This window comes from Triturus cristatus, chromosome 7, assembly GCF_964204655.1.
Source record: "Triturus cristatus chromosome 7, aTriCri1.1, whole genome shotgun sequence".
In the NCBI taxonomy this organism is placed as follows: domain Eukaryota; kingdom Metazoa; phylum Chordata; class Amphibia; order Caudata; family Salamandridae; genus Triturus; species Triturus cristatus.
The window spans coordinates 1,279,613,633-1,279,625,634 of record NC_140590.1 but is presented as its reverse complement, the minus strand read 5'-3'; the positions used below and the strand labels follow the sequence as shown (position 1 = coordinate 1,279,625,634).

Sequence of the window (12,002 nt, the reverse complement as noted above, 5' to 3'; positions counted from 1 at the left end):
AGGCTCTTTGTCACTTACCTGTAAATGGACTTGACTGAGTCCTGTGACTGCGCCACTGTCTAGTTTTGTGCTTAAGCCTGCAATGTTGCATGATAAGACCCTTAGGGTGGGCATAGGATCAACCGATCTTGGGCCCTTGTTGTAGGCTATTTGTACAACCATTGCCCTAGTGTCAACAGATGTAGAAACCAGGGTGGGGCTGTGTTGCTGTAATCGCCTGGTCTACTTACTGCACCGGATGTGTTTCCACCCATGATGCCCATGTGGGATTTGATGGCCCACTCAGTTGCCACACCACCCTTCGCCATGCCTAAATTAGTGACTAGATTACTCAAATCTTACAGGCAGGGTTTTAAGTGGGGCGGGCCTTGGACCCAGCAGTGATTAATACAAGCATTGGCATAGCCAATAGGTCTCGCCTTTGGGACCTTATAAGTCTTTAGCCATGCAACAGTTGCATAACTAGACACTTATAAGGTACCAAAAGCGAGACTTATTGGCTATGCCAAGCGGCCGCGAAAGTGAAAGTGATCGAGATCGCGATCAAACATCAAAGCGGCCGCGAAAGTGAAAGGAAATCGCGGTAAAGCGCGGAGCGCGCGCCCGCGCACATGCACTGTGGCTCTAGGCTGGCCTGGTAGCACTATTTGGAGCCCTCTCAATAAGTCTCGCCTGACCAGCGCATGCGCTGGGTCAGGCGAGACCTAAAAAACGACTTTGAAACGGGTCCCTATTGGGATCTGTATTAACATCCTTAATTGTACAAACAAAACCACTGATCAATTTCTTCTCAATAACTGTAAAAACCGTTAAAATATTCCAGATGCAATTCCTGTTTACATTTCATGTTTTACTTCATCTTCCATCCCCTAGGACCTTTTAAATGTTGTGTTTCTATAGGTTTTTTCATGCAACATATGAATCTAGTATAGTGCACAATTTGAACAGAGCTGCCTCCCGGTAGGTTGCGTGCCCGCTCAGGTTGTGGGTGATTTTGACATCGCACAATTGAGAGCTCTGAAGATGAAGCAGTAGGCAGGGCAAGTTTCTCACAGCGGCAGTCAGTGTGTCATAAAGGTGCACAAACTACATGAACATCCACTCCTTGGCCTCTGCAAAGAGCACAGAGTGATGACCCCATAGGTGCGAAAGTGTGAGATATGCAGATGGAAGACGTCAGCGAGATGTGAGGAGAAAAAAAGGAGAAAAAACATACAAGTAGCTAACAATTAGAGATTGTAGAGGAAAGTGGTGTGAAGGAGAGAACGGTTGTATGAAGTACAACGTTCAACATCCCTTAGTAAACTTTATTTCCAGAATTAAAATGTTTCAATTCTAATTATTCACAACAAAGTCGTTGTAACTCATTTCTCGGATACAGATAACACGCATTGGCAAAGACAATAGGTCTTGCTTGTTTTAGGTATTTGTGATGGTTGTTCTGAAACACATCTGGATGCAGAAACAGAAAACTCACATAGAGGTACCCAAAGGCTGCTCAGGTGACACTCTGTGAAGCTGGAGATTTTCGTTGAATTTTATAATCCATGCCATTAACCATATAGGCCATACCTCTTACAGCGGATTCCTTAGTTATGTTTCTTCACCCATGTCCCTTTTCAAGACCCGTCCCACCTTTTCTATCCTACTTAATCCACTGCTTACAGGCTTAGAAGCTATACTCATCAATGTATACGGGCAAACCCTTTACTGTAGAGCGGTCTCTGAAGATGCACAGAAGAAACATACAACAGGGCTACCTGTCACTTCATACAGATTTTACAGGCTTGGGGCACGGAGCTGCACAAGTGATGCAGGCTTAGAGCAGAGACAAGCGAGCTATCCGACGTCATTTTACACACAACTTCCGGGTACAGACAGCAGAGCTTTCCCTCAAATCACTGAGACTGTGTTGACTCAGGCCTGAACACTGTCTCTCGGAATACACCGAGTTCAAAAGCCCAGGTCTAGGCCAGCAGAGTTGTGCCTCCAGACGTACAGATCATATAAAACCAGGCTGCCCACACTGCTGTTCCTGGGCTCCTTTTGGAGTTTTCTCTCTCGACTCAATTTTCCTCCCCTTGTTTGTTTGTGGAAGGATGTGGGCCTGAGAGGAAGTGGTCATACCCTTTAATGTCCTCTGAAGGTCATTTGAAGGTGTCAGACTAAATATTATGCTACCTACTGCTTCAATGGAAGCTTGTGACCAGCACATGGGGACCAAGTGGCCCTTGAGGGCTGGACTGGGCTCCGAGGGGATGAAAGGCCAGGGGGTAGGGGAGAAACACGCTTTCATCCGACTCACTGTTGCTAATTGTGTTTATCTGATCGTGTGTTGACTATTTCATTGTCATGCATTGACAGTACTGACCAATCCAGGTTACATGGGCTGTCTATGTGTCAAATTTCACCCACCCAACATGGCGCATATTCTACATCAGAAATCACGCGGACAGGATGAGATGCGGGGCATGCCTCTTTGTGGCGGCTGAGAGAAATGACAGAGACGTGTGGATGCCTTCAGGCTATGGATAGAGTGGAAGCGGGAGAGGAGACACGTGGCAGAGCCACTGATGTACCACACGGGTCAAAATGCAGAAAAGTATTGAAAGGGGCCCTTCGGGTCGAGTCCGCACTATATACATCTGCATAATAAATAAATGATAATTGGAATATATCAGGCTGCACACTGCGGGGGGGCTACATGGCAGAGACTAGCTGAAACATGCCAACACCCCCGCTCAGATGGGAGACGGTGCTAATGCCATGCCAGCAGTTCGGCATGCCCAGTTCACCCACCCCCTCCCATGAGAACCAGGGGCTGGCCAGCAGCACTTCAAACAGATTTTAATTGGGAGCAGAGGGAAGGGGGAAGCCCAGGTGGGGATAGGGAGGGTGTGAGAAGTGTCCTCGCACTAGGGTGGCAATGAGGTGAGTAAACAGACGAGAAAGTTCATTATAGTCAGTGCCATGTAATCCTTCAAAGATGAAACACAGGCCTATGCACCAGAAGGTGGCGCCAGGAAGCTTCGGGAAACGTTCCTATATCGGGAACAGCCCCACAGATGGGGCGAACTAGTCCTCTGCAGAAATGTTCAGTGCAGTAGCTTGTGATAAGCCCCGATATCTTTCCATGTATTTATCTCTTTCGATCTTATGCTCTATTTTCCAGCCCCCCACCCCACTCCGCCGTCTTCAATAATCTTTCTCTGCTCTCTCCTCTTTCTTCCGACTCTCTCGCTCTACCTCGTGCCCTGTCCCACCGCTCTCTCATCCACCGGTTCTTTTTCATGGGCTCCCTCTCTCTCGTCTTTGTTTCACTTTTTCACACAGCCTCCCAAGGGGCTTTTCTTTCTTTACTCCCTCCTCCTTTCCTCCTAAGGATTTTTGAATTTATTTCGTTCTTGATATGACGCGACCCTACTCAGAGGAAGGGCGTCAAAGCGCTTCAACGAGTTTGGAGAAACAAAGCAATCATGCAATTAGGCCTGTCTTTCTCTTTTGTCTCTTTACCCGTCTTCGCTCCCACTTCTCTGTGTCACCCCATTTCGCTATCTCTCCCCTCCCAACGCCACTCATATCTCCTTCCTTCCTTCTTCCTCGTAACCAGCCTTCTTCGCCCCCTCTTTCTCTCCTCACTTTCCTTTCTGCTGCCTTCCCTTTCTCCCAGCCTATCCCCTGAACCCAACCATCACCGGGCACCTCTGCAGCCGTAAATCGGACTTCAATGAGGGTTAATTCAGTAGTAATGTGTTAAAAGCACCCTGGCCCCTCCCCTGTCTGCCCAGGTGTGAACACTCGGGGGGTCTGCGTCAGAGCGAGCGAGGGGGGTTATAAATAAGACCCAGGTCACCAGTCCCCCATTGTAGCCCTCGGCAAGAGCAACCAGGCCCCTCGCCACACCGGAACATCTGGAGAGTACGTCCTCCTTGTCCAAACCGGGATCTCCAAGTGGCTGTCGGTGCCCTCAGCTTCCAGGAGCCCCGGGAGTAGCAGACTGTGCCCTCGGAAACAGAAGTCCGTACTCTCGGGTCCACCGAGGGGTCCCCGAAAGCAGCAGCCAGTGCCCTAATCTGGCCCAGGCTCTCTGGGTGCACCAGCGGCCTGTGAATTTAGCCGCCTTCCATTGGCCCTCAGCCATCATCAAACCAGCAGCCCCTGGAGCAGCGGCCTGTGCCCTCTGACCCTCGCAGAGGACCCTTAGGATCAGCTCTCTGCCATTGGACCCTGTACACGCAATCTTCACTGGCCCTCTGATTTCAATAAACTGGATTTTATCAGAAGCAACAGTGTGTCTCTGACCCACTGACGTCATGGTTCCCTGACGCAGCAGCCTGGGCCCTCGGTCATTATTAAATAGAATCTTCTGGAACGGCGGCTACCTCACCCGTGGTGGAGCGCGGGGATTCTGGGGCAACAGGGTGCTGGCCCTTTCAGAATCCTCTGTAGTGAAAAAGCTGCCCGTGCCCGCGGCCCCATCGGGCGCTAAGCAGCAGCAGTGTGTGGCCCCTTGAAACCCGGACCCTCTCACGACATCAGAGAGAGCTGTCATGTACCACCCGGATGTCTTCTCGCACTATGGACCCTCATATGGCATCAGGACCCCTCACACCATGGCATCGGCCTATGCCGCTGGGCACCACGAGGCCTTTCGTTATCCAGGTAAGTGATGTGGATTCTGGGACGGAAAAGGGAAACAAAAACAGGGGGGTATCCAAGCACAGTGCCACTGCTCTAGGCCACGAGGGCACCTCCCCAAGAACAACATGCACCGACCCGTTTCCAATTATATCCCTTAAAGGATATATCTAGTGAGCTGGAGAAGCCCCCCCCCCCATACCAAGGGGCCCTGTCCAGAGTAGGGTGCACCGCGTTGAAATCGGAGCAGAGATGTGGCACAGGGGACATGGCCATGCATTGTGGCACACGCTGCTAGTACCCAGGGCGAGGATGTGGTGGTGGTGGGGGGGGGGGGGGGGGGTATTCTTATCAATCGAGCATCAGTAATCAAGGGGCCCCTTTTCGGCACCCGAGGGCACATGAGACATTCCACCATGGCGCAGGGCACTGACACACCGCCGCTGGTGCTAAATTTGGGGTCGGATGTTCGGTAGAGTCCCGTGCAGTGGCCCAGCAAGGGTGCACTCGGTAATAGTGCAGGCAAATTCAATGTTGCACTATTTTGCTTCATGTGTGATGGCAGGCGGGACAAATTGTTTCCCCAGTGGATATTTCAGAACGATGTTTGCACTAGGAAACAATTAAGAACATGAATGGATAAATGTACTCGAGACGAATGGTTTATTAATCATTTTACATGTAGACCTGACAAGAACATCACAGAGCATCAATAACTTCTTTAAAAAAAAAGCATTAAAGAGGTTTCGCTCCGTCCTTATTACTTATGTAAAAGCAAATAGAGCAGAGTTTTTACCTTAAATTAAGCTATATTATTCACATCAGTAAAGTGGAGACACTGACACGGCCTGTGTTTGTTTTTGAAGATAACAAGTCTGAAGTCAGTTTGCACTCTGGTTTACCCTGAATTAAAACTTTAGTCTGCAGCAAATTGGGGGCAGCCCTTAATTATCACACGGGCAGCAACTCTATCCCCCCCTTCAAATTAAGGCTGCTCCAGCAAATGGTTTGGTTAGAGGGTGAGTGTGAGACACTGCAGCGTTGGGGAGGGACAGTCTGGGGCCACCGCCCACTGTGAGCACAATGTGTACTAGAACAGCGGGGGGGCCGCTAGCAGGGGTGAGGTGACATGGCGAAGCAGTCTAAGGCTTTTTACATAACTAGCGCTTTTTAACAAACACGCCGTTTCTAAGCATTATAAATACCATTTTACTATGACACAATGTATAGTATTTCGATTTACCGACCACGGAGGAAACGAAAGCTGCGAACGCGATGGGCGTATAGCGACTATGTTTGCCATCCATCCCACCGGCGCGTGAGGAGCGAAACAATGTATACTTAACTTACTCTATGCACCTTGACCTAACGTCAGTGTTTTATAAGCGCCGACATATTGCTTTATTGCCAAATTAGAGCGCCATTTATGCACCTGGAACCCGGGCACTGGATACTTTGGGAAGGTTATGTGCTAAGCGCCCTGTTAGTAAGGTTACATTGGTTTTAAGGACAGGAATGGGACAGTGACAGCGAAGTACAGTTGCAAAGCAAGGGGCAGGGTTGAAATGCACGGGCAGAGCCGAGTCAGAATACAAATTGTTGTTATACACTGGAACCGTCAAGTTGGAAGGGGTTTGGGGTGCCCTGCAGAGCTGCACCAGAGTCAGTGTGCATGTACTCAGGGCGCTGAGGTGGGATTGGGGGCGCATTGGTAGAGCGGAGTCTGGCTCAAGACTAAGGTGGCAGGAGGGAGGCTGGACTGCAGTGGGCGAGCCATGCGTGGATGAGGACTGAACTGCAGAGTTGAGTGGCGCTGATGGAGCTGACTGAACCTTGGTGGAGGTGCAATGAAAGACTCAGAGCCGAGTCTGAATCATGTGTGATGTTGGGATTTGGGTGGGTTCCAACATGTACGAGACGAGGGGTGTAGGCAAGCTTCCCCCCTAGCACGGTTATGGTGGTTGTTGCTGCAGTCACGTGCAGGGGGGGGGGGGCAGATAATAAAAGAGGTCGAGGCCCCACTGAAATGAATTGAAAAAGAATTTCTAAAGCGCATGGCTGCCCTTGAGCGTCCCAGCGCTACGTGTACACACAGACAGACCTCCTCTGAATCGCTCACCTCCTCCACAGTGCCGCGTCACAGTGACGTACTTTTGGGGCCCTTGACACGCTGCGTCATCTGGCCTGTCATATTGACACCCACTCAAGGGTGCAATGAAAGAGCCCAGACTGAGTTAGCACGGAGCTTGGTCAGGGCACAGGTGAAGGGCTGAGGTGCGCCCAGAGGTGGCTCTATCAGGACTGGGGTACAAGGGCAGAGCTGAGTCCCTCGGGTTTGAGGTGCAATGGGAGAGCAGAGTCGGGACCAGGCTCGAGGCTCTCTCGTGCTGCTTCTCACGCACGGCTGACTTCTCAAGCACTAAAAAGCGATAAAGCGATCTCACGTTCAGGCTTCATACCCCCCCCCCCCCTTCCACCCGCCTCCAAAATATAGCGCTCATTCTATACTTATATATTATCAAAGCTGACAATATGCTCGCGCGTTACATTTCCGATTCGTCACATTACGTGGTTGCGCCGGTTTTTTTTTTTATTGTATCTAACCAGACATTGTAGCGAAAGTCGCGATATAATCTGGGGGCCAGATTACATCCGCATTCATATACGGCAGGGCCAGTGTGCAACCTGCAGGTCAATTGTGTGAATCTCACCGACATAGCAGAGCGGGTCAATGCACTCACTGCTGACATCTACACGTAACCTGCAGTTCTCGAGCTCATTATAGTTTAGTGAAATAGCCAAGTGAGTCACCGCACGCGCTTTATAGGTACCGAGATTGCAACCCGTGGTACTCAGCTCTTATTTTCCTTGAAGAATTAATGTCCTGAGATTTTTTTTACTGTGATTAGCACGTGTCTCACCTTCAGGGGGTTACACCCAGTAGGAACCTGATGGCCGCACTACTACTTTAACTACATTATTCCGATCTTAGACGGAAATGTTGGAAAAATCATATCTAGAACTACCAATAGGCGCTTTGACAAGGAAGTAGCCAAAACATGTACATAGCCCCCACTTTGAACTAAAGCGCTGATGACACCAAGCAAGCGGAGCAAATGAGCGAACCCTCCCTAGAACAGCTTCCTTCTGTCTCTTCCATCCATGCATCTATCTATTCATTCTTTCACCCTTTCAGGCACCTACTGATATCCACAATTTCATCTTTATATTCTGTTATCCATACTTTCATCATTCAGTCTGTCCCCATTCCATCCATCCATCTGCACAATTTGCCATCCATCCATCCATCATCCACTCAGCCATCCATCCACATTGCCCTCCATCCATCAACTCAGCCATCCATCCACTCTGCAATCCCCCCATCCCTACACTCTGCCAGCCATCCACCCTTCCATCTATCCATCCACTCTGCCATCTAGCCATCCACTCTGCCATCCATCCGGCCACTGCCATACATCCACCAAGCCAGGTCTGGTGGCTCAGTGGACTAATGCATCCACTGCAGGGGCCTGTGTTCGACCTCATGGTCACAATTTCAAATCCGGGCAGGTCCACTCAGCCTTTAATCCATCTGAGGTCGATAAAATGAGTACCATTGAGTTGGGTAACAATAAAGATCTGTTATTCAGCGCCAATATGCCCCGTCAGGGGGTGAATGTGCGCTTTACAAATACACATGTTATGTGATCCATCAACTCAGACTTCCAACCATTCATCCACTCTACCATCCATCAATCCTCTCTGCTATCCATCCTTCATCCATCCATCTATCCACTCTGCCGTTCATAGATTCATCCTCTCTTCCATCCATCCAGTCATGTACTCTACCATCCACTCTGCCATTCATCCATCAATCCACCCACTCTATTATCCATCCATTCACCCACTATGCCATCCTTCTATCTATTCTGCCATCTATCCAGTCACTCTGCCATCCATCCATCAACTCTTCCATCCATCCATTCCAACACCCATCCAATCTGCCATTTATCCATCCACTCTGCTGTCCAACCATCCATTCATCCACTCTGCCATGCATCCATCTACTCTGTCATCCACTTGTCCATCCATCCTTCATCCATCCACCCTGCCATCATCTATCAACTCTGCCATCCATTGATCCATTCACTCTGCCATCCATCATTCCATCCAATCTGCAACCCATCCATTCATTCACTAAGACGCCCATGCATCTTTCAATCCATTTACTCTGCCATCCTTTCACTTGTCCATCCACTATCCACCCGTCCCTTTACTTTGCCATCCTTTCACCTGTCCATTCAGCTACCATTCACTCATCCTTTCACCCACTTTTTTTATCCACACTTTCTTCTCTTCCCCCTTCCTTCTGATGTTCCTTCTTTCCTACCCCGTTCTATTCACCCAGACTTTGTTTATCCTTGCTCCTGCTGTTCTTCTATTGACCCTGTATGCCAGCATTAATTATGTTACAGATACAAGAGACCCATAAAGAACCGCACCCCACTGTAGCTGCTAAAGCGGGGTTTCACTACATCCCTGCGCTGTGATGCCACGCTAATGGTAGATTGAGCACTGCACAGGTGCTAATTAACCAACTGTTTTGATGCATAAAAAATGTGGGAACTGTGGTCCTGAGTGCAGCGGGGGCGTTGTCAGTAAGTGTGGTAGGTTTTGAGATGTGGCTAAAAGGAACACAATGTTCTTTAACCTTTTTGTTGACCTTTCACCTAGGTAACTGTGTTGCAAGGGCATTGTGAACCACGTGTCTGTATAAAAGGGGAAAAGGGTGGAAGGTTAAAAGGATGAATGGGGGAAGGGGTGGATGGCTTAAAGGATGCATGGTTGGGTGAAAGGATGGGTGAAGGGATGAAAGGGTGGATGGGTGAAAGGATGTGCGAGTAGGTGAAAGGGCAGGTGAAGAGTGAAAGGTGGATGGGTGAAAGGATGGATGGAAATGTGGATGGTGAAAGAATGTGTCAGTGGGTGAAAAGGTGGTTTGGTGAAAGGATTTGTGGATGAGTGAAATGATGCATGGGTGGGTGGAAGGGTTAATGTTTTTAAAGGATGTGTGGATGGGTGAAAGGATGGGTGAAAAGGTGGATGAGTGAAAGGATGCATGGGTGCATGAAAGGATGGGTGGAAGGGTGAAAGGATACTTATATGGACGGATGGGTGGGTCAAAGGGTAGATGGGTCCAACGTTGGATGGATTGATGGAAGAAAGGAATGGCCCCAGTGGTCGAAGTGGGGGGAAAAAGTAGGGGAACTGTAGGCGGAGAATCAGAGGGCGGGAATAACCCAAGGATCGGCACAAAGTGGGTTATGCTTCTAATCACAGAATGTCCCAAATAGGATAAAATGTGGAAGCACAAGCCATTTGTCTCCGAGCCATGGAGTTTCTGCCATCAGCACTTCTCCCTTTTTCCACAACAGCTGTTCAAACATGAATGGCAAAATATCCTAGTTTGCTAATGTTTTCTATATAATTATGGCTCTGCTATATTTGCCTCATAATGCAAGATCTGCTGCATGATCTGACCATTTAAACTAATAAATTGTTTATAGCTCGAACGCATCAAAAGTTAATAAAAAATGTGACTTGTTTTGCTGCAGAGTGGATGGCCTATTGCAAAGGTTGACTGATCACCTTTCTCACTGCTGCATTTGTATGTTACACTGGTACTAATAAGGCAAAATCTTTCCAAAGACTGTTAGCGTTTACACATATCAAAATAATAAAATATCTGAAAATATATTGCATTTCGCTGCAGCCTTTTTTTTAATGCATAATTTAGTCAATGCTGCAGCATAATTTTGTCCTCCATTGCTGCATAATTAATTCCAGTGGCCCCACAGCAGGCACCACGTGTTAAAAGTGCTTGTGAATGAAGCAGCGAGATTTTGAAGTTTGCGAACTTAGTTTGGTGTGAGTGCAAATCCTGCATTGCCAATCCCTGGTGAGTTGCAGCTACTACTGCTGAAACAAGGCCAATGGAGGTACCTATGGGTGAGGCAGACTGGTCTCAAGGGCAGAGCCGGCCTTAGCACTGGAGGTGCCCTGTGCATTAATGTTTGTTATTGCCCCCCCAATGACCACCTCTGCCATGGATTCCCTCACTACCACCCTTTAACAGTGCCCCTCAAGTCTCCATAACCACACTCTCTCTCAGATGCATTTAATTTGAATTACAGTGCCTCTCATCCCAGTGTAGGGTGTCAGAGAACTTTACATCACACACATTACACAGAGATAATCAATATGTGTGTAAATCTCTGTATAGAAAATGTTACATATGACTAAGGACTACAATGTGTAGGAGTCACATGTCAACTATACTAGTAGGCCGTATAGTTTAATAGTGATTGGTGTGGGGAAACACAAGCTCAGATTTTAAAACATAATACCATGGTTGGGGGGTTCTCTTTAATAATCAGTATTGATTTCTGTCCAAAAGAACACTTTTTGCAACATTAGGATAATCAAAGAATGGGGGAAAAAACAAAACGCTCGGATTTATACCTTGCAGTTTGTATGCAGCTCTTAGATGACAGTTAATAGCTCACTGTTCTATGTTAGGATTTTAACATATAAACTGCAAGTAACAAAAGGATCTCTCTGACAAAAGCAGTAGCCCACTGACCTATTTACATTATGTGCACTTTGTGATCTGCATGGTACATGTTCTTTGCAGCAGGTACATAAACCCTCTGAGCTACCTTTCCATGAGTCAAAACTTCCGCTAGACAAAATTCAGATCTCTCTCTAGGAAGAACATTAATCACCAGAGCCATCATGGCATTTTTATTGTTGCCGAAAATTGCTGGAGGCCAGGAAAAAGGCAGTAAGCGCTTTTAAAACCATAATATACTTGCAAACATGGTGCCTCCACCTAAAGTCAGCACCCGGTGCGGTCACACCGGTTGCACCGCCCTAGAGCTGGCAATTCTCAAGGGTCCTGTGACCTCAGTGACAGGGTCACTGTTGTTCTAGGGTGTGCTGTTTCATAGGCATGCCCGCAAGACTGGAGGTGAACTTCAGTATGGATAGTGGTGGACAAGCCTTGAAGGTTAACCTACACTTGTCATACCTGTAAGTGTGGGCGCCCACACATTGTTAAAGACGTTTAATCTAGGGGCAAGGACGGCAGGCAGACATCGGGGCTTAGACGTGGCATGCTAAGGGAAATTACTGTTTCTGGGTGGCAGCGAGGAGGGTTTATTTGTTTACGCCTTCCTCCTCCACTGCAAACTGCTTGACAGTTCATCTCTAGGCTCTGGGACATGTATATCTCGCACTGCGGAAAAACCGGTCTCGGAAAACTCATAGGGGAGTTAAAAACAACTTCTCAAGCACAGGGGAAA

At 48.2% G+C, this 12,002-nt stretch overlaps 1 protein-coding gene across 1 annotated transcript in view; it reads left to right on the top strand.

Moving 5' to 3' along the window:
- The first annotated feature begins 3,881 nt into the window (after positions 1-3,881).
- The window catches only part of TBX6 (T-box transcription factor 6), a 61,739-nt gene continuing 53,618 nt past the window's right edge, over positions 3,882-12,002 (top strand). The window contains exon 1 of the mRNA XM_085618828.1: positions 3,882-4,662. Within this exon, the coding sequence (XP_085474954.1) occupies positions 4,551-4,662 (112 nt within the window). The 5' untranslated portion in view covers positions 3,882-4,550. The remainder of the gene's footprint in view (positions 4,663-12,002) is intronic.